Source organism: Haemaphysalis longicornis, unplaced genomic scaffold (assembly GCF_048455015.1).
Source record: "Haemaphysalis longicornis isolate Haplotype H1 unplaced genomic scaffold, Haemaphysalis longicornis Haplotype H1 scaffold_3, whole genome shotgun sequence".
NCBI classification, from domain to species: Eukaryota; Metazoa; Arthropoda; class Arachnida; order Ixodida; family Ixodidae; genus Haemaphysalis; species Haemaphysalis longicornis.
This window is the reverse complement of record NW_027526335.1, coordinates 66358452-66384516: the sequence shown is the minus strand read 5'-3', so window position 1 is coordinate 66384516 and position 26065 is coordinate 66358452. Positions and strand designations below refer to the sequence as shown.

General features: G+C 48.5%; 1 protein-coding gene across 3 annotated transcripts in view; it reads left to right on the top strand.

The window, feature by feature from the left end:
- LOC144174556 (proton channel OtopLc-like) overlaps positions 1 to 25697 on the top strand; it is a 72726-nt gene extending 47029 nt beyond the window's left edge. For all 3 annotated transcript variants that reach the window (XM_077703324.1, XM_077703323.1, XM_077703322.1), the window contains exons 2-7: positions 11979 to 12412; positions 15913 to 16039; positions 17620 to 17821; positions 18987 to 19141; positions 21997 to 22213; positions 23596 to 25697. In XM_077703324.1, coding sequence (XP_077559450.1) covers positions 12084 to 12412; positions 15913 to 16039; positions 17620 to 17821; positions 18987 to 19141; positions 21997 to 22213; positions 23596 to 24545 — 1980 coding nt within the window. In that variant the 5' untranslated portion in view covers positions 11979 to 12083 and the 3' untranslated portion in view covers positions 24546 to 25697. The remainder of the gene's footprint in view (positions 1 to 11978; positions 12413 to 15912; positions 16040 to 17619; positions 17822 to 18986; positions 19142 to 21996; positions 22214 to 23595) is intronic.
- Positions 25698 to 26065: the final 368 nt, after the last annotated feature.

Here is a 26065-nt window from a genome sequence, read left to right as displayed (position 1 = left end):
ATTTCGTCCCCCTGTCGAGCCCTTCATCACACCCCATTACGTTCACCGTCTACTGGCAGGCACTCCGTTCAAAAGGGCTATAAGCACTGTACTATATCCACATCCACCGGCGTTTCGTAAAATAAATGTCGCGTCTGGCCCTACATCGCTATTCCTGATGTCATCCCCATTTTACATGACCTGCCCAAGCCCACTTATTTCGCTTAATTTGAACGAAGGGACCCGAGTCTGTTCTCCAATCCACGACCCCGCTTCTTTACCCCTAAGTTTTACCCCTATTCTTCATTCCGAGCACATACCAGCCCATGTCATTCCTTGCTTTTAATTTCATTTTATTGATAACTATAATCATCTCTTCTAGTATTTTATTACCTACCTTGAAGGGGGCTTCTCCGTGTCGGATTCTAGCGTTTATTTTTAACCCTGCAACTAAGCTTTCCGAGTACAGTTCTCCGGCTGAAAAGATGATGTCATCCGTCAATCGAGAGTGCAACAACGCTTTCGCATTGGAAGCCACTCGAAGACCCGCAACAGGCTTTGGCGGTCTTTCCCGCCAATGTTTAGTCGACCTCAACTGAGGCCCCAAGCGTAATGAAGTCGCCAAATGTTCTCTTTCACAAAGCCTGTTACAAACGGTTATGTCCCCTCCACGCGACCACCACTTACGTAAGAGCGCGCGTCCCTTGGCAATCCTCTAGCAAGGACAAGACAGGCGAGAGGGCGAGGAGTGGCACAGACGTTCGGCTGCGATTCCTCCGTTGCCGTTTGCGAGCACCAGCCTCGTCGCGCCGTCGATCGGGGTCGACAAGGGCGGGCCGCGTGATGGACGCGGACGAGCCGGAGGACAATATTATTGACGCGACGAGCAAGCCGATCTGGTCTAAACGGCGGCCTTGGCGCCCGGGTCCCGGTGGCCTTGCGGCTTTCTTTGTGCCGCCCTGCAATGGCGAGGACCTTGCTACTCGACTGTTTACTTCCTCGGGACGCGATCAATGCGCGCAGAGGTTTGAGACGAGCAGCAGAGCGGATGCGGTGTCCGTCTTCGGACCATAAAAGAGGATTACCAGCTGCCAGGACTGGCGCGAGTGTGTTGAGCACAGGGTTAGCACTCAACCCCCCCCCCCCCCCCCCCCCCTTCTTCCACTAGTATCCATTTGCGCGCGAAGCAGCGGCTTAGCAACGAGATTGCAGCTCAGGCCATGTCATGGTGAACTGTGCATAGTATAGGCATTCGTGTTTTAGGGGCTCGGGCTGCCGGCGTCTCATGTCGTCGTCGTCGTAACCGTCGTCTCATGTAGCCACGGTACTAAAACACCGGGACACTCCTCTACGCCTCGCGCTAGAACGTAAAGCGTACTAATGAAACGCCGGACACTCACTTACGCCTAGCGCTAGAACACTTCGTGCTTCAAAGACACGAGACTTTTGCAGCAAAGCTGTATACCCCTACCCCCTAACGGTTTCATCTCCGTGGTCAAAAACGTCCAAGCGCCAAGAATACAATTTTGCACTGCATGCTTCGCCCTTCTCCAGGTTTCACGTTAGTGGAGATGGCCGGGGATCTTGTATGTTAAAAATACTCTCATCTCGTCGTCCCACCCGTCCCCCTCTATCCACGCTCTTTTTTTTCTCAGCTTCTCTTCTCTCATACAGAGTATCAGGCTAGGACTTCTACCTCAGGCCGACCTCCGTGTGTTTTCTTTACTTCCACTGAAATTACTCTCTCTCCCAGCATACCATGCAAAGCTATAAGTGGGCGTGCCCGGCTGAATTGCTCTGAAAGGCACTCTGCAACACTTCCGATAAACGCTTTCACTCTTTCCTTCGCTCCTGGAATCATTGTCAAAGCTATAGTTATCAATAGCACGGAGCGGCACTGCGTGGTTGGCTCGTCGCGGCAGAACTATCCGTCTTCCGTTTCTGCTTTGCTTTGTGACTTTTTTCTAAAGTGGCTATCGATTGTGTTTATTGCTGCAACAGGAAAGCAGCAGCCAAGAGCTGCTACATTAATGTAACGACGTAATTCGAGCGCTCAAATAATGCCCAGACTCGGGAAAGAGAGAATAATCTTTTGAACAGGTTTCCAGGTTATCTGATGGGCATAGAGCAGTAATTTTCGGCTGAGGTACTTTGAGACCGCCTAATATAAGCACTGGGTGTGTTGGTTGACTACGCGTTCTGAAAGCGTTGAAAATTTAGAAAAAAATGTTAGAAAAGTGTTGCGTGGTTCCTTGAAGAGTCGTATTTTTTATATGCTAGGGATGTTTTGGTGAATACGGACAAGTTTTTTATTTTCTTTGGCGCCTCCTTTCTGACCCTGTGTTCAGCTCTCGGTGACCGTACGCAGTTGAAAAGGCACATCCGCCAAGACAGTGCGTAGGGAGACTAATACCCCGGCTACACTAAAGTCCGAAATGTTATTTGAACCAAATTTCATTTGACTCAAATGGGGTGCTTCGAATGCCATTCGGAATCCACCGTGCTGCACTACAATTTCGATGGCATTTGAAAACTTTCCCAATTGCTCGCTGTGCTGTAGTGGCGCTGTTGTCGCCCCGTTCCGTTTTCGCACAATAATACAATAATCAAATTTAGGAGCAGTCTAAGGCAGTAAAATGATATCGAATTAGAAGAGACACCAGGTTTGACTAATGTGGTGGCTGTTTGCGTAGTTTAATTTTTTTGAAACTGACCCACTGGTTCTGAGAGTATGAAAATTAAATATGTTGATTTTATATTTTAAGTAAATAAACAGTGGACAACTTTCCACAGCCAAAAATTTTGTTTGTGCGAGAGTGCTAGAAATGTCATTTGAAATCCCAAATGTATCTCTCGGTGCTCATTTGGCTCGAATGTCATTTGAGCCGAATGGCATTTCAAAACCTAGTGTAGCAGCACAACTTGGCATTTGAGTCAAATGACATTTGGTTTAAATGACATTCGGACGCTAGTGTAGCAGGGGTATAAGTTTAAATCGGAAAACAACTATCACAACTACTAGATCTGTGGCACGGTTCATAGATGTAAGAACAGTTTAGCGCAAGGAAATGGGGCATATTTAAGGCAATTAATACACGCAGATAAGCGAGCCTAGCACGGTTTCTTTAATTCAACATACGCGTTGAGAAGGTTGTTACCAAAGAGGAAACAACACCAGAGCATGTAGTCTAAATAACCCCTCCGTGCCTGATGGCGCGGGTTGATTGAGCGCCGTTACTATGAAACCAGAAAGATTTTAGTCGCCCGCTGATGGTTATATAGCCAAATTTTGAAGCCTAATGGTGTGCAGGTTTCGCCATGGTTTGAAGCGCCGGGAATTCGCTAGCCCGTGTTTTTTTTTTTTTTTTTTTCTTACTTACACGCGCGCGCGTTGCAGAAATTACCTAGAATACGAAGAAGGGCGCAACGCTTGGATATACCGGAAAATGTTTAAGCTTGATGCCGAGCATAGTGCGATGTCTGACGCAGCTCTAGCCGAACGCTGGCGGGCTAGGTGAGTGCCAAGTCGTGTCGTGGAAGGGCACTTACCGACCTCCTCACTAACGCTGGGCGCCTGAACCGAGCAGCTTATCGCGCGTGTTTCGCGTTCCACAAGTTTGAACTCAGGATTTTAATTTGAACCAGCGACGCGCGAAAGTGGCTGTAGTAGTCGACAAAGGGGAAGTGAAGCAGAAACGAGGGGTTCTCTCTGATCAGAAAAGAGAGCAAGAACAAAAAATTGGCCGCGTATCTGCTCCTTTAGTTGCAAATGTCGTCAAAAGACGATAGTCTTTATCGACTTTTGCCAAGTAAATGCCTCCCTTCGCTTTCCCGCTCACCTCTTATGTTGCTCCTGTTGCGTCGCGCTCCTCCCAAGGTAAAGACGCCAAAGGTTTGCTTAAATCATTTTAAATTTCCCGCGTTCCACTGCTCCAAACCGGGTGTCTCGATGCCAACGCTGCCGTACGGCGAAGACGCGTGTGAATCGAGGCGCCCTACTTCAACGTTTATAGAATCAACGTTTCCCTAGTCCACGTGCGTTCCAAGCAGAACGTGGAACCTATCTAGTGGAACCTTTCGTAACTCTTGCCACTTGATTTCTTCAAATGCCGCCAGAAGCTATATGGCGCGGGCGACAGCAGGCGACGGCGGAGTGATATTTTTTTCTTCAGTTGATGAAGTATTTAACCTCGCCAAAATCAAACATCTACGATTTTTTATAAAGGAACGCTGCAAAAAGTTCGTCATGGCCACGCTGTCGTTTTTCCCTCCACCAGAAACAACCGGCCCTTCTCCGGGCTCAGTGGCAAAGCCTTCGGCACTTCTATATATGAGCGCACAGCGTCAGATCGGAAGTTCGGAAGCGTGAAAGAAAAGTGCGGGTGAAGCTCGAGAGGGCGTCACTTCGCACCTACGATGTTATTGTTTGCACCCCCTCGCATCCCTACCACGCTCATGTAAGTTTCAGATGATTGAACACAATTTTATTTTATTTTGTATCATTTTGTGGCCCAACCTTTCCTTCTCACATGTCCTATTCCTCGCAGATGCCCATTACATACACATAACAAAAAGCAAGAAACGCAAATGCTTGCGGAGTTGTTAACTAACTAACTAACTAACTAACTAACTAACTAACTGACTGACTGACTGACTGACTGACTGACTGACTGACTGACTGCAACGGCTTACTTGCACGAATGCTTTGCTCTGTGGACAGCCAACGCACTCGCCATTTATACAAGTGCGGCACGCACACACACAGCTGGCTGGCGCCGCATCTTTTCAAAGTGCTACGAGTTGTGCCGCGCCTCCGCCAGATGGCGCCACGGGTCCCGCGACCGAGAGAAGACGCAGTGAAACATCCTCCTCGCGAGGGGCACGATCAAATGCAGAGCATTTCCGGGGGCGCACGACGTTAAGTAGTTTGCGTTACGTTAATGTTGTTGCACTTGTGGCAACTGCTGACGAGAGAGCGCTCGTCAGCAGTAATTTGAATGAGTCAACGATATAAGGCGCGTTCGTAGCGTCCCATTCTGTCGGCTTTGTGGCGCAGTGGGTAGGGCACCATGTACATTGCGTTCCGCCCGCAGGGTCGAGGGATCGAAACCGGGCGCCGGATAGTATTTTTTTTTATATAGTAGGGACAACGACGGTGCGGACTACGGACGTCAACGCGGGTGACATCGTGAGTTACTGAAATGCTCTGCATTTAAAATAGCGGCGCCGAAAAGAGATGAACTAAATAAACAATGAAAAGAAAAACACGTCAGCACCACCATGTGAGTAGCGGTCACGCTGACGGTGTGGCCATGTGGTAGAGGACGCCACCGCCGAGGGGCCTGTGGTGGGCGGATCGGCTGCGTACGTAAAAAAAAACAGTGAAAGGCAGTCTTCTACCTGCTGTCCCGGTGACGGGGTCTGGCCCCTGCAAAGGGGTCAGCGAGTAAATGCGTCCACGGCCGGACTCGACTTCTTTTCCGCGCTCGCGGAAAGGGAGTCGAGTCCGGCCGTGGTGCGTCCAAGTATACACCGGCGTCGGGCTCCAAGTTCCGGTTGTGTCTGCCCGGGTAGCCGTTTTCTGTCTGCGCGTTCGTTCGCTCGGTCCCAAGAGGCATCGACGTAGACTGGGACTCGTGGAAATAAGCACCTAGTAGTAGTCCCATCATAGATACTTATTTTGTCAAACGACATGAACGATCACTCAGGGCGAGTATCATTTGGCTAGAGAGTAAATATAGGCTTCGAAACGCCTGAGCGGCATTCAGGGGATCTCTCTCTCTCTCTCTCTCGCTATTCTGGGGCCAGAGTTCATATGGCAGTTTTGTAACGGATTACGGTGCTACGGAACTGCACAGTATACCTTACCGCCCTCAGTCAGGGGTCCTCATGGAGGTACATTGAGGTCAGGAGGTCCATGAAAGCATTCAGGATCGTTAGCCAAGGCCTCCGGGAAAACCCATTCCTTCTGTTTCAGTCAAACCTTGGAGACGACACAAAACATTCACTCCGCCACGTGACCGCACCTTTGTTCAACTGTTCGCATGGACCATGTTAAGTTGGCTCTTTTGCGCAACACTCAAGCGTCGCAAAAAAGCCAGATGCACAAACGGCGTTCCTAAAACTTGGGTTCGCGCAATTCCAACTACAAGGGCTGGTTGATTTGACAGTATCGCATGTCAACATCTCCTATCTACTTCACCATGTGGACTGCGCCAGTTTTGAAATCCAACAGCCCCAGCACGTTCAGGGCTGAGAGTCACCCTTTCAGCCCTGAGTTTTTTTTTTTTTCGAGCAAAATAAAATTCTGCGTACTGCAATATTTTAGGGCACCACGTAAGTCTACGAACTAGAAGTAGAGCTGGTAGTAAAAGTAATAACTTATTTATTAATGTAGAAATTAATCAGGACATCTGGCAATTAAAAATGTTACGTTGAGCAGAAATTTTTACTTCATGTTTTCCTTAATTTTATGACAACTTGAGCCTAAAACAAAAAATGAGTATGTAGTGCACATATTTTTGTATTTGAAACCTGTGGAATAAAACTATAACCTCTGTTTTTGTAGCCTCAGCATCGTTGTTGTTGTTGGTCCAAAAAAAAAAATGGCTCGTCGTAATTTTGTATTCACTCGAGCTTTTCCTTCTTTGTAGCATCCAGCTCCGCTAAAACGCGACAATGGGTGACGCCTATCGCAATAGGCACCCTTGACGGACAATTCCCCAGAAAACTTTCCGTTTTGGTTTCACTCTGTATTCTCTAGAGGGACTTCTATGTGGTGGCGTCAATTGACACCGCCAGGGCCGAAAGGGTTAAGTTAATTGTCGTTCGTTGATTAGGCCGAGAGAGTTTACGCAGAAACACAGGAACAAGCTGCAAACGATTATCTCTGGTGCGACAGTAGTCGAATAGTTGAACAGTAGTCGAATTTCTCCCTCACTGGTGCTGCAGTAGTCGAACCAGTGAGGGAGAAGTTGTAAAGAGAAGAGGCTAAGCTAAATGCAGAGAGTGATATCGCTCCGGAGAACGCAGTCGCGAGCGTTCTCAAAACACAATCAGTGTATGTGTTATTTAGAGCCCGGTTCCAATCTGCAGGGATGCAATGCAAATACAGCTAAACGGTCAGACCAGTGCTGCGTGAATCCTGCACTGATTTCTATAACAGCCCGTATATGTAATTTCGAGGTCCAACATGACCCTAAGCGTACACTCTTAAAAAAAAAAGGTCGGAGCATTCACTAATGGAATACTAACAAGTTACTTGTCCCAGTATACGCTAGGTACTTAGTAACTGGAGGTATAGTAAATGTAGCACTTGTCATAATTACTAACCGAAGCAGGCAGTAAGAACCACTACCCCAACTAGTAAAGTCCCAGCGATAGCACTTTTCTGAGCTACATGCGTTTACTAACTGGCCATGCACAACCTAGTCATAAGCACGACCTAAATCTAGTGCTACCACTTCCTACACTCAGTTAATTTACTAACCATGCAGTTGTTAGTGCCAGAGCCTACGTACAAAACCGCGGGGTAGTAAGGTTCGTAAGGAGTTAGTAAATACGGCCGTTACTACCTTTTTACGACCTTTTTTATTAAGAGTATAGGTGCCAATTGATGATGTTGGGGTCAGTAAAAAACCAGGGATATTCAAGATAAAGATCGGGAAGAAAAACAGTGGATGTCTACCTTCCCGTGAGACTACAGGTTCGCTCAAACTAGAAGTTTTAAAACGAAATGAGCAAAAATCAAACGCTTCAACTAGAATTTTAGTCTCTTAAATCCTTCTAAGCCGGCTCGCAGGCCGCTCAAACGCTTGCAGCGTTCAGTGTGTTGTGCGGCCTAATCTGAATAAGCCCCCTTCCGAAGCATGCAGAACTCCGCTTGGGCACGCCTCATAGCGCACGTGGCGCTTGAATGCGCTCAATGCAAAACTTAAAGAAACCTGCGGCGAACCAAGAAAAGGTCCTGGGTGTGTCTTTTACTACTCTGTGTCTAAAGGTACGTCGCACGCAACCCGATCCTGCAGAGGCAAAAGGTATACGTCGGAGGTACTCCAACTCTAGAAGCTAAAGGTATATAATACGCGGCAAATGAAACACGAACACGAAAATGTGAATCAGAACACGCAAATAGCGCGATTTCTTTCCATACAAGTTAAAATGACGCGTGGCTTGGTTACAAAAACAAAGTCCGGAAATGTGGCTTTCCGAATATGCAAATAGCGCGCCATCACGTCAGACCACAACGAACAGTATATTTCAATTTTGCGTGTTCTGACTCAAATTTTCGTGTTCGCGTTTTATTTGCCGCGCATTGTACGTCGGAGGTACCAGGATCCTAGAAGCTAAAGTTTATTTAGTGGCCGTGCTTGACAATCATTGATAGCTGTACCTCGCACTCGCTTCACAAGTCACTGGGAAAGCAGTATGCCTTGATTTTGACCCATGCAGCGAAACCGCTGCCGCTCACTGAACCCACAGCTGACGTAGCCATCGCTAGAGCTACGTTTGGTCATCTGTAATTAGTAAGAGGGATCAATCGTTAACACCACCTGTGCCAGAGCTAGTCAGTGAGCGGAATCGGTGTAGCCGTTTGGGTAAAAATAACGACATAGTGCTCGTTTCGTGGGTTGTGAAGCTGGTGTGACAGTGACTCTGACTATAGTCAATTAGCGGAAGCGGTTTTGCCGGTTGGGTGGAAATCATCACAGACTGCTCTCGACGTGAGTTGAGAGGCGGCCGGCGAGCGTGGAGCGCGTCCACTTTTAGACAAAGCGTTTCCACTATTTTCACGGATTGCCCCGCCAGCGAATAATAAAAAAGGAAAATAAAGGAAGGCGCCAAAAAATAATCTGGCTTCAACACTTCCTTACACCGATGTAACCAGGGCGACGCGTCGCGTGAAAACGCACAAAATTACCATTTATCTTATCTTCAAAAGCCCAAGGGAAACATCACTTGGGGAGGGGGCACGAGCATTCGAACCCATGTTATACAAAGATTCGTCTTTATACAGACAAGATAAAAAGGTGGGGATGTAACGTGAGCATCGTTAAGTGGCGCTTGAAACAGGACGAAGGCAGAGAAGACGCACATAACGGCGCTAGTGTGCCTTATCTGCTTTCGTCCTGTTTCAAGCACTACTTCACGACGTATCAACACCAACTAGCTTAACTGTCGATTTTACCTTTTAATGTGCCACAAACACTTACTCAATAATGCCACCCGTACATATATAATGCACGTAAATGCTTCGCAAAAAAACGAAGTAAATCTACACACATAATAAAAACACACAACGGAAATTGGGTGCACTAAAATTAAGAAAAGTCACGCACATATGTCCCCTCAATGTATACTTGCCCTCTCAAGTCTATGTATCTGCCCAATCAAAGGCGGCGGGGGGGGGGGGGGGGGGGTACAGCTTACGGATTGATGTTTAGGGCTGGAAACGATTGCGATGCCATTTGAAAGAAGTAACTTTGGCCTGTTATACAGCGGCGCCGTGGTAAATTATATTCCGCGATTGACAGAGTAGCGCAAGCTCCGATATTTTGTGTGTGAGTGTTCACGACGACAGCGGCGATCTATGCTTATGGCCATTGCTGGGGGGACAGGAGATGTGGTGACGTGGTGACGACAATGACGACAATGGTGACATATTTGATGGCGACAAAACTCAATCAGCATTATAAATAAAATGTAAAAACGATGAACGCATGTGCGAGCGAGGGCGCACGCACGCACACAGGCACGCACTACACGATTTTTTTCCTGAAAGGATTGAGGAATTGTCATTTATTCTGGTTATTTTTCTGAGCCGTCACAAACGATGATTTTATAAGTAACATTCACGCACGAAGAAACGCCAATAAGGCTCTTGACACCTAGTTGAAACGCCTTGTCGCAAAAATGAGCGTCTTCTCTAACCATCGAAACCATGATTGCTGAGCGCAGGTCACGCCAATCGTTTCGCGAACGTTACAAACTGTACACTCACCCGGTGCCCGAGGCGTTGCGATAACAAAAGGGTGAGTCGAGTTCCAAAACTCAAACTGACGTGTGAAATGTGCGGCCATCTTCACGATTCCGGCACCTTTCACCCCACCCCAAAGAAACTTGCCTTCTTTTTTTTTATTTTTGCAGAATACACGCAGAAATGAACAAAAAAAGTTACCCTCAAAAGTTTCGTGTGCAAAGTATCTTTTCCTAGAGCTCACTCGACGGTAAGGGTAGGCTTCACTTCGGAGTGGAAGAACGCCGCGCTTCCTACAAAGTTTTATTTTATTTTGAACAACTTGGCTGGCTTCGCGTCCAGCTGCGCCCAACATCCACAAATAATTTCGCCTTTTTTTTTGTTTCTTTCTCTTCTCAGTTCACGAAGCCATAGCAGCGAGCGTCCTTTCTTGGGGAAACTGAAACTTGTTCCCGTCTTGATACCAACCCGAGAGGGATTCATTTATTATCGTCCCGTGACCGTACAGCAAAGCGTCCGACAAGCCCCATTTCGAGAAAGGAATTGCCCTTCACACCCCCACCCTCTTTTCTTGCCTTGGGGGTGGGAGGCGAGCAGTGTCAGACTGTACGCTATCTTTTCGCGTGAGCTGCGCGACAAAAGTAAATCAAAAGTATGCTCGTAAACTCCCAGCAGCGTCCCGCCTGTAGTGACGGCGATTTTTGTCTCTTTACACTCCGGTCAAACGATGCGTGGTACGCTGTGTTCGTTTCAAGCTCGCAAATAAAGTAAGACAAAATAAAACAAACCCTTTGAGGTCATCTGGTAGCATTCGATATAACTTCGGCGTTCTTTCTGCCGTCCTAAAACAAAAAAGAAAACAACAAACAAAAGCCTTCTCAATGTCCAGCCGCTCGGTCTTCGGAGAGAAAATTACGTTTTACGGAAGCTGTAGCCAATGAATTTTGTGATACTTTCAGTACGGCCTTATTACTGCTGTACTTTCCTCCCAAAAGCTAATGCTCCCTACCCAATCTAAGTACGCCAGTGTTAGCAATACGAGCAGCCTTCTTTTCTGGCTGCGAAAATTCAATGAAGTGGTCTGCATTTGGAATCGATAAGACTATGCGTTGTCTTTGAATGCAAACAAAGAGATGTTGGCGCTTGTTCACAGCCCCGGTTACTTGCTCTAGGAAGAAAAAAAGAATAGAACTATCATCTGGAAACTAAACACCCAGGAAACACAACTAAAGCACTCTAAGTACACTGGGCCAAGAGCGAACACACACTGTATGGTGCAGTAAAGAGGAGACAAACTGCAAATGAATCCAGTCATAAAACAATTGTGTCAGGACACAAAGAAACAACACAAGAAGCAAGACGAGGTAACGAAAACTGTATAACAACCAGGGCAACGGCGACATTCAGAACATAGCACTATAACGGCTATTGATTACAGCGGTAATAGATAGCGGCGGCTTTGAAAAAATGGTACCAAGGTCTTAATAATAACAGATATAGTAGCCACCTAAAAACGTTCTTCTTTTTTCCTCAAAAATTGTGTGGCAGTTCAACTAAATCTGACTTGACTTTCCTAATCTTTGATATCTATGTCCATATTCTACTTTTTCTCTACTTAGACCCATTTACTCCCTATCCGGCACGAACGTTTCCGCTCCTTGTCTTGGAGACACAACCTCTTTCTGCTACCTGCTTCATTAGTCTGTCTGTCTGCCTGCCTGCCTGCCTGCCTGTCTGTCTGTCTGTCTGTCTGTCTGTCTGTCTGTCTGTCCGTCCGTCCGTCCGTCCGTCCGTCCGTCCGTCCGTCCGTCCGTCCGTCCGTCTGTCTGTCTGTCTGTCTGTCTGTCTGTCTGTCTGCCTGTCTGTCTGTCTGTCTGTCATTCGTAGCTTGGACTGCCCTTAGTGTCTTTTTTAACCTTCTGCATCGTTTCTCATTAACGAACCGATTCCTTAAATCGCTCACGAGACACTCAAGTAGGCTTACTCCTCACCCGCTTGCCTTTCGCCTTGTCCTCTTTCGTAGCGGCGCCCGAGCGCGCGGCCGGAGCGTGTCCGGAGGCGTGGTGTCCTGCGCATCAGCATCATCATCATCAGCAGCAGCAGCGGGGTCCCGTAGCGCGCGGGCGCCATGCTTCGCACCGGGGTGGCCCAACCGGCGGACGACGGCTCCTCTGAGCCCCTGCACCAGTCGTCGACGCGCAACGGGGACCTGCTCAGGGCATACCACGAGGAAGACGGCGGAGACGCGTTCGAGATGCCCACGGCGCCTCTCCCGCCCCCACCGCCGCTGCCGCTGCCGCCGCCTGTCCATGACGCCGAGCCGGACTCGAGCCTGCTGCGGCACGGGGGCAGCAGCCTGTCTGAGATCCGTGCGCCCTTCGCCATCCCCGACGACGACTCGTTCGGCCAGCCGCGAAAGGCGTCGGCCGACTCTTCGCAGGGCTCCAACAAATGCAGGTAGGTACACACATAAAGTAATCAACCTCGCTACTTCGGAGCCACCTGACAGGAAATTAACTGACTTCGTTAAAAGCGGTACTTTGATAAAAGCAATATATATATATATATATATATATATATATATATATATATATATATATATATATATATATATATATATATATATATATATATATATATATATATATATACAGAAAGATAGGTCAGCAGTCTACAACGCCAAAGGAGGCATAGGGGTGTGGTTAGGCTCTTTTTCTTTTTCACTACGGTTAATGAAGTAAACATTTTTTTTTTAAATATACAGAAGAAAGAAAGAAAGAAAAACACGCGCCCAGAGTGGGGACCGAACCCACGCCTTTCGATAACATGTCGAATGCCTTACCAATTCGGCTATCTGGGCGACTGTGTTCTCCTTCACTTTCTGGGCTATTTATATTTACTAGAATTGTATCTGACGCTTGAGGGTGCTAGCCAGCGCCACTCTGACTACACGGGGAGAAGGGGACCTTCTTTTCAACCCCCGGGGCGTGACTCAAACGTCTACAGCCTGTCATGAGCGGGTAACTGGCGGGAAGCCCTCTTATGCGACCTAGGCATCAAGGCTGCCAGAACCGAGACCCTCGCTAGGCTTTCGCAGAATAATATAGTAAGGAAAATGAGGGGCTCGTTGAGGAAATACAGAAAGATAGGTCAGCAGTCTACAACGCCAAAGGAGGCATAGGGGTGTGGTTAGGCTCTTTTTCTTTTTCACTACGGTTAATGAAGTAAACATTTTTTTTAAATATACAGAAGAAAGAAAGAAAGAAAAACACGCGCAACATCGAAAAACATCGAAAAACAAAGAAAAACATCGAAAGGCGTGGGTTTGGTCCCCACTCTGGGCGCGTGTTTTTCTTTCTTTCTTTCTTCTGTATATTTAAAAAAAATGTTTACTTCATTAACCGTAGTGAAAAAGAAAAAGAGCCTAACCACACCCCTATGCCTCCTTTGGCGTTGTAGACTGCTGACCTATCTTTCTGTATTTCCTCAACGAGCCCCTCATTTTCCTTACTATATATATATATATATATATATATATATATATATATATATATATATATATATATATATAGAGAGAGAGAGAGAGAGAGAGAGAGAGAGAGGCAGAGAGAGAGAGAGAGAGATTAACTTTATTTTGAAACCTGTGTCCAAAGGACTGCTCGGCTTCTTGTTTGGGTTATAGGGACTATAGTCCCAGCTATAGTCCTGGCTGTCTACGGTCCTGGCGTGTTTTTAATGTGGTTCACAGGTGTGGTACAACAGAGCTCTTCAAGCTCCTTAGGGGGTGTGACCCATGCCTCCCAGAAAGTAGGGCGCTTTGTGGCCGGAATAGGTTGCAGGGAAGATCTCAGGGTGCTTTGTATGTTTGGGCATGTCCAGAGGGTGTGTTCATTGTTGGGGTATTGGTCGCAGTGGGAGCATTTTGGTGTGCCTGGAAGCCCGTCTATGTAGTGTTGTATGTGTTTTGTTGTTAGCGTGCCGGTTTGTGCTCGTCGAATGAGGACAGCGTCAGGGCGGGAGAATTTTCTGGGGTAGGGGAGGGTGGTTCTTTGATCTCTGACGTCCCGTAAGTACTTTCTGCGAGTCTGATGCATTTGTCGGCGGTGCTCTTTTGGGTCATAGAAGCGAGGCCAGGGTATTGGGGTGCCAGGATCATAGAGAGCAGCTCGGGCTAAGGCATGGGCCTTCTCATTCCCCTTTACACCTGCGTGTCCAGGGACCCATATGAAGCTCGGGGTGGTTATGTGTGATGCTGGTGAGTGTGTAGCGCATGTGGGGGTACATGTGATTCTCTCGTAAATTGCGAATGGCCGATTTGCTGTCCGTGATGATGACCAGTTTTGTTTGATCTTGGTATGCTTCTATGGCGTTGACAATAGCCTGAAGCTCCAGTGATGTCGACGATGGTGCGGGTGCGTACTTGGCTACTGCGGAGAGGACGTCGCTATGAAAAGCTGTCGTTCCGATTTTGGTGTCTTTGTTGTACGCAGCGTCGGTGTAAATGACCGTAGTTCCTGGGGAAAATGTCTTCCTGTTGTAGCGTTTTGCCCTTTCAGCGAGGCGACTTGCTTGGTCTGGACCCATATTTTTGGGTATGGGCTTCAAGGTTATGTTGGCTGGACATGACCATGGTGGCGGCTCTGGTGGAATATGCTGGAGCTGCGAGATGTTATGGCCCAGATCAAGGAGGATGAGACGACATTGAGGCGACGTTTGTAGTCTTTGGGTTTGGGCGAGGTGGTGCGTGTCAATCTTCTCACTGAGTGTATTGAGCGCGCCTGTGGCATATAAGAGGAAAAAGTGTGGGGGTGGGGGTAAGTGTGGGGAAAGTGTGGGGGTATATATTTGTACGTGACTTCCAAATAAAGTTAGTTGAAAGTGCGCTCCGTGTTGTCTCTCCTCTTCTCTGTCCTTGTTTTTATGCGCTATGAATTTTTCGTCAAAGCATCACCAACTAGCCCAGAAATCCGTACTCGTGCATATAAGAGGTCATTTTGGGGGAACTTTGGGGTGCCTGTTATGATACGAGTGGCGTTGCGGAGAATTACTTCGAGTTTTGTGTGCTGAGTTTCTGTAAAATAGTAGTAAGGAAGGCAGTACATTATCCGGGAGATAAGTAGTGCTTCCACCACCTTGCAACTTTCATGTTCCTTTAAACCATAATTGCTGAGGGACACCCTATTTATCATGTGGAGGATCTGGTTCGCTTGAGTAGTGATGGTTTTCAGCCACGTTGTACCTGTGCCGTCCTGATCGACGTGAAAGCCGAGGATCCGTATGGAGTGCAAATCCTCCTCGCTTTTCTATGCCGTTTGGGTGGGGACTCATCAGGCTACACCTAAACGGCAAAGAAAAGCGAGGAGGATTTGCTGTCTAGGCACTGCAGTGGGAACTGGAAAAATTCGAGTAAAGCGACCATTTAAATAAAGCGATTTCGCCATAACGAGTGTTTAGTGTATGGTATTCGTGGCGGGACAAGTATAAAGTGCGTGCAAGCGCACAAAAAGGAAGTTCTCCAAGTAGAAGAAGGGGGCCAGTTTTGAAAATTGTAATTATATCGGAATACGGAGGCTATCCGAGGAGTGCGCCAATAGCCTGATATATAAAACTGATAGAAGGAAATAGGAATCGGCAAAGAGAGTAGCATCGACAAAGCAAGGCAAGTCTTCAGAGGAGCTAGAGAGGATTTTCATGAAGAGAGTCTCTCCTTTTTCTGTGCTGCCTTCCTTCTCACGTCCTATCGGGCAATGGAGCGCTGTAGAAACGTGGCCAGTAAGGCCTAAACATTGCGTGCGATAGGCAACGGAAAAAGTAAAAAAACATGCCTCGTCTACATTCTGCCGCATCTCTACGCAGATGTACAATTTTCACTGTCTTTTAATTAGCCTCCTCTGCGAAAATTTCCGACCCACGCAAACTTGTCACATCCATCTCGCCTTCCGTTCGTATCGCACCAGGAGGCGTACGAAGTCGATGACGTGCAACATGGTGAGCGCACTGTACGGGCGGATGGCCGTGGTCATCACGACGGTCCTGGTGCTCACCGAGGTCATGGACAACTCCGTGCCTCTACTTCGCTTCCACGTGAGTATCGCCAAACTGGAAAAACTAAAGAGACGCACGTTGCATTCCTAGGTAGCGTGTTCACATTTTTCGAAAGATTTGTTATCGAGGGAGCAGTTAATCCATGCGCAAGGGAACACGTTGCAGTTACTGCAGAATAACTGCTTCAGAAATAAGGAAAACATGCGTCGCTTTATCGATGTTCTATTATTTCCCGCTGTAAGAACAAGTGTAGCACACGAGAGAGCTTTGACGTAAACATGGGCCCGAAACTTACGCGGGGTAACTGCACAAGTCAGCTGATATTTATTCGCTGTCATAAATATAAACTGTGTTCACCATCGTTCAAGTGCATAGAAGCCAATCACCATCCTATTCCAAGCTGCACAAGTTACAGCGTAGAGGTATTTATGCAGATTTATGCGTGTCTGTAAGAGCGGCTTGGGCAGCTTTATTTACGCACCATCGACAGACTCCAAACGAGTGGTGGGGGAAAACCTCCGTAAGCTTGGTCACCCTAACGTGGCTATTTTATACCCAATGCCGGACGATGGAATGCTGAACCGTTATGGGAAGCGCTACCTAGGAAGAGCTTCTTTCCTCATCTTATCGTTCACTTTCCAAGATCTCAATGCTTTGCCATTTTAGAGGACTGTAACTCCACGGGTTCATGTTGCACTAAGAGTTAGCTTGTGCCACTTCGCAGGGGTGTATAGCAGTGAAGCCGCAGCAACAAATCCGAAACGGGCCATGTTTGTTAGGCGATTGAATCGGGGCGATCCGAGACTAGGCACAAAATAAGTGTATAGAAACTTTCACTAGCTGAAGGCAGGGGTTTGTGAATACATATATTCTATGATCACATTTATTCACTCATTAGTTATGGAGGATAGTGAGAAAGACGCAGGCAGCGATAAACCTTCAAAGCAAGTAAGGCTACGATTACAAGGGGAAATTTCTGTGAGCCAACGAACTGGGCAACTCGTAAATAAGTAACACCAAGAGAGAAACTGAGAGAAAAATAATCTTCACCCATTTCATCATGCCGGTAACATCAGCAAAACAACGCACCTGATTTCAAAAAGCCTCCACGAAGTTCAGCCAGCTACGTTACTACTGACGATAATTGTTAGTATCTATAGGAAAAACAGTAAAGTTTCAAAAAAAAATACTTCGAGCCACTGATACGTAGTGACACCACGGTCATTTAAGGGTTAGTCATCCCGCACACTATGACTGCACACAAACCCAAACTTAGAACTCCGCTTTTGTACGTAGTTTGCCCTGCAGGTCAAAATGAAAGAAAAAAAGATCACAGAAGCACTAGAAGAAATTCTTCCGATGGTTGATCAGGGGATGCGAAGCATGTAATTAATAATCGCGTCAAGACACCTGTCCTGAGTGACCTCTGCTTTCGTTTGAATAAACAAGTATGCATGCTTTGACTAGTATGAGGTTACTTTCCCGAGCTCCAACTCCGCCCAGAGTTGTCTGCTAATGCGGAGCCCTCTGAAAAGGCGCAACCCGTGCCTCCTTTGTCGCCCGAGTTTCCGACAGGGTTGGCGTACGAACGCCCTTTTTCTGCGTGTCTTGCGGCGCAGGGGTACCTGTACGCGTACCTGCTGGGTGGCTCGGTAGTGTGCCTGCTGGGCGTGTACGTGAGCACCATGGTGGACCGGTGCCCCGCGCTGACCGGACAGCCGCACTCAAACTCTTCCCATGACCCCGAGGCCGCGCTGCGCCGCGGCCGCGTCATGACGTCCTGCTCGAGCGTCAGCATCTACCTCCGGATCGGAGTCATCGGTGAGGCGCGTCTTCTACGGCCCAATTAACGATCAGGCACCAACATATCGCCAATTCAGCGCTAGCAGAAGTTCTGGGTCGCTGGTAGAATGAATTCGTCGCTTTATTGGTGTTTTTCAATAATGCGCAATATGCGCGCCAATACCGTTTTTACTGAGCCCCCGCATAAGTCGCGGACATCGAGTTTCATTTCATATGTTCAAAGATAATCGTAGCTTTGAAGTTCATAATTAGATATAATTCCTAACTGAACATGCGAAATTTGTGATACACACACAACATTATTTTTACGAATTCCCCCTACAGCATTAAAATTCTGAAGAAAAAAGCAAGAGTCTTATAAGAGCAGGGTGAGTTTAGGTGACCTCGAGTGGATTTCGAAGCGCTTCTCCGTCAGCACACGTCTAGCCAGAATGCATCGACGACATGTCAGAGGGCCCTTGTAGGTCATCTATTGTGAAATGTTTCAGCACTAACGATATTCAAAAAAGAAAAGAGGAGATGAACCATTCAATCCATCTTTCAATGACATAATTAGCGACAAAAACACTTTCACACAGCTTCTCCTTCATGCACAAAATCGAAGTTAGGTAGTATAGAGCCGTCGTTTTGTGCAGCTTATAGTTACGAGCTGTGTAGTGACGATAAGCGTCGTGACGCCAAGAATGGGTAGAACATTCCTCTTTGGTTAAAATACATCGTCCGCGATCGGGCTTAGTTGGAGCGTCGCCTTCAGCTGACGCATATTATTCTGCTCTCCCTATCTAGCCTAAGGACCATTAATGGAGAGTTTTGGCTTACCGTGTTACCGTACCGTTTCCGTTGTACCTGGACCCAACCGCGCATGCGCATGCGGACACCATGAGGCGGACCACATTTCACCGGAACGAATGCGCGGTCACGGCGAGGCGGGCCAACGGTCACCGGAATTATAAGCCACCTTACCGGAACGAATGCACCCGTGCCCAGTCTGGTCCCGGTACAACGGAAGGTGTACGGTAACACGGTAACACGGTAAATGAAAACTCTCTAATCACTGCACAGTAAAGGTGCAGCTAGTGTACGATTTGCACTGCTGGAGCATCGGGGCGCAACTGCAGTGGAGCGGCCAAGGGCTAACCGTGCTCGTTGTGTCCCCCCTCTTCCTCCGCTCCCCATTTCCCAGTGTTCGGCCTGGGGACGCTCATGTCGTGCGGCCTGGAGATCGCCACCATCTTCACGCTCTCCAAGCCGTGCACCGACCCGGTGAACCTGGCCATGCCCGTGCTGCACGCGCTCTTCACCTTCCTGCAGATGCACTTCGTCTTCATGAACGCGCAGGTCGGACACTCAGCGCGCACGCTCCGCAAAGCGCCCACTCCCCGCGGAGTTTCTGATAATTACAAAGATTATTTCTGTCTAAGCAACATGCCTGCCTTATTCGGGCTCTACTAAGTTATGCTGATTTTTCCCTCGGTCTGCAAACTGGCATACATCATAGGATTTCCGCAATAAGCGTGGAACACACATGGCAGATAACAAAGAAGCTGCACGAAGAGTGGCTATGAGCCTATGGCGCATACGAATCTAGGGCCGCTTAGATGCTTGGCTCTGATAATTGTGGCAAATGTGACCGAGCGCCCGGGTGTACGGAGAGCCCAGCCTAACTACAATGCACCCTGCCCTTAAGTGACCTTAGATTTTCTACAAGCATGCCAGTCGCACACGCGTACGCAGCTCACAACTCCAATGATGCACAGTTATCGAAGCGTCGTATAAGTCAATGTGCGTATCGGATTTGCGCTGGTGTGGAGTTATTAAGTGCAGAGCTCCTATAGGGGCTCGCCTTGTCATCGTAGCTCACTTGCTGGACCCAATTAGAGCCACACGGCGCACTGTCGTCGCGGCTTCCCACACAGGCTTTGAAAGCCAAGCGGTCTATATAGTCACAAGCGTTCGAAACTCGTGAACCGCTGGCGTTTGTCATACATCTCCCCGTTGTTTAGCGCAAAGAAAACTGCAGGTACATTTGAGGCAAAGTATGTGTAATTAACCGCCAGCGCCCACGTTCATTTAGTTAGGAACGCTCGTTGGGTTGGTTTTTGCTATAGTAAGCGAAAAAAAGTGGCATTGCAATGCCGGAACGTGCGGGAGGAAAAGCGAGCACAAAAAGAACAGAACGCCCGCTGGCGCAGTTTCAGGCAGGGGGCGCGCGAGCACTGCGAAGGCGGAAATTTTGAATAGTATTGGGTGGTAACATTGAGCGGATAACAGCGCTATGCAGCCCATTATGACGAATCACTGCTCTGCACTTCCGACAGCCTTCACGCGGAGTGGAACGACGTTAATTTTTTCGACTTATCCGACTTTACTATAAGCTTGATACAGTTTACCAACTAACAAAATGAAGCCGCATTCTTCAGGACACAAGTCTTGTCGGGGCTCGGTATTCACAGCGTGATTGAATCGCGACGACCCGCTGGCGGCTAAAAAACTGATCGCGACCCGTTTCCGTTCCCTGAATGGACATAGCGCAGGGGACCCACAAAGCGGTTGTTATCTGAACGCATTCAAAATTGTGCCAGAAATGTGAAAATGTTTATTAGAAAGGAGGCAAGAAGGCGCGCTGCTCTCATTTTCAGCATCAGATTTGCTGCTGTTATATCGTTTTCTGAAGACAGGCAGCGCAAATGTTCTAGCATTGTGCAGGACACAATGAACCGGAGCAAAGTATTAGCGGTATCGTACGGAACACATGTTAGGTCTCACATTTTCACGTGTTTTGGGGTGGATAAAGAAATGAGGGAAGCTCACACTAACGCGTAAGACTTGAAGGTAGCGGAGCTGCCCGTAACCTAATTCACGACCATCACGAAAGTTTTAAGTCCACGACTGCAGCCGATTTGCTGCTTCTTCGCTACCGCAACCACCTTCACCCCATCATTGTCGCTCCAAGTGTCAGCTTCTTTCAATTTTTTTTTTTTTTGCAAGTAATGATCAGTGGACATCACCTTGGAGGGGCGTACGCTATGACCTGCCTTCCTCGTTCCCAGCAAATGTTGCCACGATTGCGGTGATCGCTGGAGTCTTCCGCGTTCCGAAAAAGCGTTGCCACGATTACGGCGAACCAGATCTCCCTAAGTGGCTATGCTTCGCTTGACAAACGTGTGCAGGGGACGCTGGGCGGTCGCCGCGAGGCACGTACACACGAGCGCTCGGCATTTTCTTGGTTCAGCCAACCGCCGAACGGTCGCCGCTAAGCCCGCGCTCACGTGCGCGCTCGGAAATTTCTTGGTATTTTTAACTGCGGACACGAAAAATTACGATTTGCTAAAGCTCTTCACTGTTAATCATATCTGTCTATCAAAACGCATAGGAAACTGTGGGGCAGTATACGCGCAGTCCATGCTGGCGAAGCAGGATTGAGCCAGTGCGCGGTATGCCAATGCGCATGTGAGCAGCAAATTACACGCTGAAAGTCTACGGTCGTATAAGGAAAGTTGATGTCGCAAATTGCTTACGAAACCCATCGCACGCTGGAGGGTTCCCGTTTCACCCGCTCCAGTTGTCGTAAAAAAAGTTTTCGCGGCGTACCAGACAATGCAGAGTCAAATTTCCCGACGACTATAGTTATAATGTAGCCCTATTTTCACCTGCGGGTCTGCGTCTCTGACCATTATATACTGGAGTCGTTAGTAGTAGTAGTGCATTGCAGAGCGCTGCAGAAAGTGGTGGCCACGAGCCCTCTGTTCTTAGCAATGTTCCTGCCAAACTTTTTAGCCAGTAACGTATCTCCCGAAAGGCTGAAATCCACCCCGAAACTACATTATTTTACGATGTAGTAAATGAGCCGCATTTTCATCCCGGGCGGATCATGTCTATTGGCTGGTTAAAATGAAGATATGTGATGCTTACTTATTGCGTCCGTACACCGAACATTAACTGCACAAAATATTCGGGAATGAGTCGTTAAGAGTTCTGGCAGTCCTAGCGCGGTGAGCTGTGCTCGGTCGATTCCAATGCGCGTACGCACTAGGCATGCTGTTTGCGCAGAGCTACTGGCCGGTGAGAGTGGCTGAGCGCACTGCTTTTTCGGGAATCCCATTTTGTTCATTCACGGAGGGTATAGTTAGTGTAGCGACACCTGGCCCTGGTCTCTGACCTCCCCGCCTCTCTGGTCTCTGGTCTCCCCGCAGGGCGTGGCCCGTTCGCTGGGCTGCCTCCGGCACCTGGTGCTGGTGCACCTGGTGGTGACCAACGTGGCCGTGTGGCTCAAGCTGCTCCTCTGGGAGACGGCCAGCGAGTGGCTGCGCCAGAGCCACGTGCTGCAGGACGGGGAGTCCACGTGGCCGCCCAAGGACTTCAACTTCACCACGCACGTCATCGACGAGCAGGGCGAGCACAAGGCCTACTGTACGTCCCCCTCGCCTGCGCGCGTTTTTCCACACTGGCCGGTTCTTCTTCATCCACTTTTTGGAGGCGGTAAATAGGTAGCACGGCCTTTTGGTGACTGGTGAAACTGGCCGTGACAATCCAGTTTATAGTGAGAGCCTTCATGGTGCGGTCCTGTTCGCGGGCTCCCGCAACACCAGAGCGGGTGGCCCCGATGAGCACGCATACAAAATCCTGCTCAAAAACCGAAACTAAAGAACTACGCACGCCTCATTAGGCTTCCTCTATGCGTGTTTTTTTTTCAGAGTGCCGGCTGTAAGGTGATGTTGGCTGTTGATGTCCATAAAGGTGGGCTTTTAAAGGGTGCCGCACAGCAAGCACACCAATGCTGCAGTGAAGTTGGCAAAGGAGGGTTACTTACGAGGAAAACTAACAGAGCTGGCTGATAATCACACTCATGAGTTACTATAGCTATAATGGTAATTCGTCCCTGAGGAGGTAGGGTAAACTAAGGCAAACCAGCACGATAATTTTATTGTTTGTGTAATTGTCAAGTTATTCCTATTCTCCTCGCCGCGATGACTTCGAGGCTAAGGCGCTGTGCTGCGTGGGAAAAGGTTTAGGGTTACAATCCCGGCTGCGAAAATTGTTTTTCTGATGAAACTGAAACGCAAGCACACTCTTATGCGCGCAATTCCGGCTGATATTATATAAAATAGCTTGAAATAGTCAAAATATATTCATTGGTTACCACTGCGGTGCACCTCACGGCGAAGGTGATGTCCGCCCGTAAAATGTCCATTCGAATTCGATTTTTGAATTCTACTAGCCTCAATGTATAGGGCGATAGAAGCAGGAAATGCTGCCCTGATAACTCCAGTGAGCATAGGCTTGAATGAATCTGTCACCAACCACGCCCATACCTACATTTCTTTCTTTGAATGATAGTGGAAACAAGAGGCTGTTAATACAAAAAGTGGCAATATTTCTGCTTCATAGTGCAAACCATGAGTTAATTCCCACGCGTTTGAAAATTAAATGTAGCCTGGATGTCTTTCTTGTATTTATGTGTATGTTAGCATTTGCTTCCTTAGGAGGGGATGACAAAATACGATGTTCACGAATGCCAAAAACGCAGAGTATTTGAGTTGCACATTGCTAGAGAGGTTGTACATTCTCGTTAATGAGTAGATATTCTCATCAATGAGCCGATCCAATTATCAGTTTCGGACTGAAAGCGGTTTGCCTTGTACGCAACACGCAACTAAATTTTACCACGTATTCCTACGGGATTTCCGGTCCTATAAGGCAACCGTCAGAAACAGGACTGGTAATTCGAGAAAGCCCATTACTGCTTGTGAAATCAGCGACGTCGTCATTAATGCGGACAATTTTGTATGCAGTCACGTCTGACTGCCTGTGGCGGTCCCACGAGGAGATGCCCATGGAGCGCATGCTGACGCTACAACGGTGCCTGCACAACTCCACCGTGGGCGCCATCTGGCAGAAGGCCTCCCCTTTCCTGACGCCCTTCGTCGTCCAGTACAGCGTCGTGGGCGCTGTGGTCGTGTACACCATCTGGGACAACTACTCGTACTGCACCAGGGGCAAGAACCACAACGGCCGCAGGCCCTCCCCCACTTCCGACCAAATCGAGCTTCCCAGCTCCGAGCGCATCTTCGACTGCCAGAGCTCCAGCAAGGGCCTCTTCCTCGGACTCCTGGTTCTCGTGGCCGGCATCATAGTCCTCATCCTCTTCTTCGTGCTGAGCAACGAAAACATGGAAGTGGAAACCCTGTCGGCCGTCACGACGCTCCACTGCGCCGTCCAGGGTCTCTCGGTGATGGCCACGGCGATCGGGCTCTGCAAAGTCGGCGGCACCTACCACAAGCGGGGCAGGTTGAGCCAGCTGAACTCGATCCTACAGGGCATCGGCCTGCTCGCTGTCTACACGTACGGAGCCTTCGGCGTGGTCGCCGGCGCCTCGAACGTGCTGCGCGGCTCCGAGCACCTGCTTCTGCTCCTGGACGGAGCATTCATGGTCCTGTTCGCGAGCCTGCAGTCGCTGTTCGCCCAGCGGCTCGCCATGCGCTGCCTGCCCAAGAAGAACGGCAAAGCGGGGCTGCAGGTCGTCACCTTCCTCATGTTCAGCAACCTGGTGCTCTGGCTGCTGGAGACCTTCACGAGCCACAACCACATCTCCAGCCAACAGCAGCTGGCCATGTACGGCACCGTGTCCTGGGGCATCATCTCCAGAGTGGCCCTGCCGCTGGTCATCTTCTACAGGTTCCACTCATGCGTGTTCCTCATGGAGGCCTGGCAGGTGCCCATCAGCCTGGCCAGGGGAGAGTGATTGGCCCCGGCGCAGCGACGTCACGCGGCCAGCGCGCCTCTGTGTTCCCCTTCTGTCGTCCATTCGATGAACTGTGTTGACCAGCCGGAATGTGTTGAGAGGATATGGATGCTGGACACGGCTTTTTGAACAGAACTGTACGCCTGCCACGAATCCATGCACAAAGTTGACGTCGGAGCAGGGACTACCGTCTACACACGTTGCGCCCCGGCATTGAATGCGCGCTAAGCGTAACATTGAAAACGCAGCTGAGAGTGTGCGGAGCGCCGTTACTTTCGTGCGGCAATGGTAACTATATAAGCGAGTGTATGATGTGGCAACAAACTCAAACATCCCACATAAGCGGGCTTATGTGCGCAAAAATATGCATGCTATCGTTGCTTTGTACAGAGCGTGATAATCGCCATTTTTCTTGCTGCTGCTGACGATGGTTACGCATAGGAATCAAATTTCTTCCTTCTTTGTGAGCTCTTCGCTCACAAAAAAAGTGGAAAGACGCGCAAAATCGACACGGTAAATCTGTTACAGTAGCCAAACACTGCACATCTGGTGCTGATGATTTGGTAAGATCTTTCAGCAGACTATGAAGTCTGCGGAGCAAAGCATGAGGGTTCGGATTTAAGAAGCACCCTTTATAGACCGTAAGTTGCTTCCATCCAGAGCGGCCTCTCCAGCGATGCCACAGACCGTTCTTTGAGCAAGGCTGCAGGATCAAGATGAGATGGCGACCTGCTTATTCCACAAGCCGACCAACGTTGTAATGGTATATGTGTTTTCTCAATGGGCTTTTACTGTGTGACCTGGACGTGTTGTTGTGATGAGACGCTTTATTTTTGTCCCATGTACTGAAGTGCTGAGGTAGCACTGTTAATTCTAAAGCACTGCCAATCGTTTCAGACATTTAAATGAATCAGTCTTGTGGTGCCCATGCGTGTAAAGAAGACTCATCGCAGACGAGGCCACGCGGGGGCTGCAACAGGTCTCTACAAATGCCAAGTGTATCATGCGAACACACAAGCATCTAACAATTGTGCGGAGGTATGAAGTCGAGGCTTGACTAGCGCCGTTTGCTTTGACACATATCTCTCGGTTGACACAAATGGCGTACAAAGAGATGAAGGAAATAAACTATATGCAGTTTCATTACTGGCATCTATCGCATTGAGCCCTTTCTTACTACAATTCAACAATATTGATATTCCTTTTGTGTCCACTGGTGGGCAAGCCTCTGTGGGGCACCACACTGAAACCGGGTGGCTGCATGTACTGTACCCAAGTTAAACAGATACAGCGGTGTGGGATCGGCCTGACGGGAGATGGTTAACACAGAGTGCTCAACAGAAACACGTATATAACTGTGAGTAGTTATCGGCAGGCAGTACAGAACGATGGCGACGCATGCAGCCATCGACTAGGTATGGCTCCGGGACTGAAAGTGCACTCGTGAGTAACGTATCAGAGCCCACCAGAATACGTGCGGAACGGGCAATGTAACCCACACGAGTGAAAGCACAATTTAC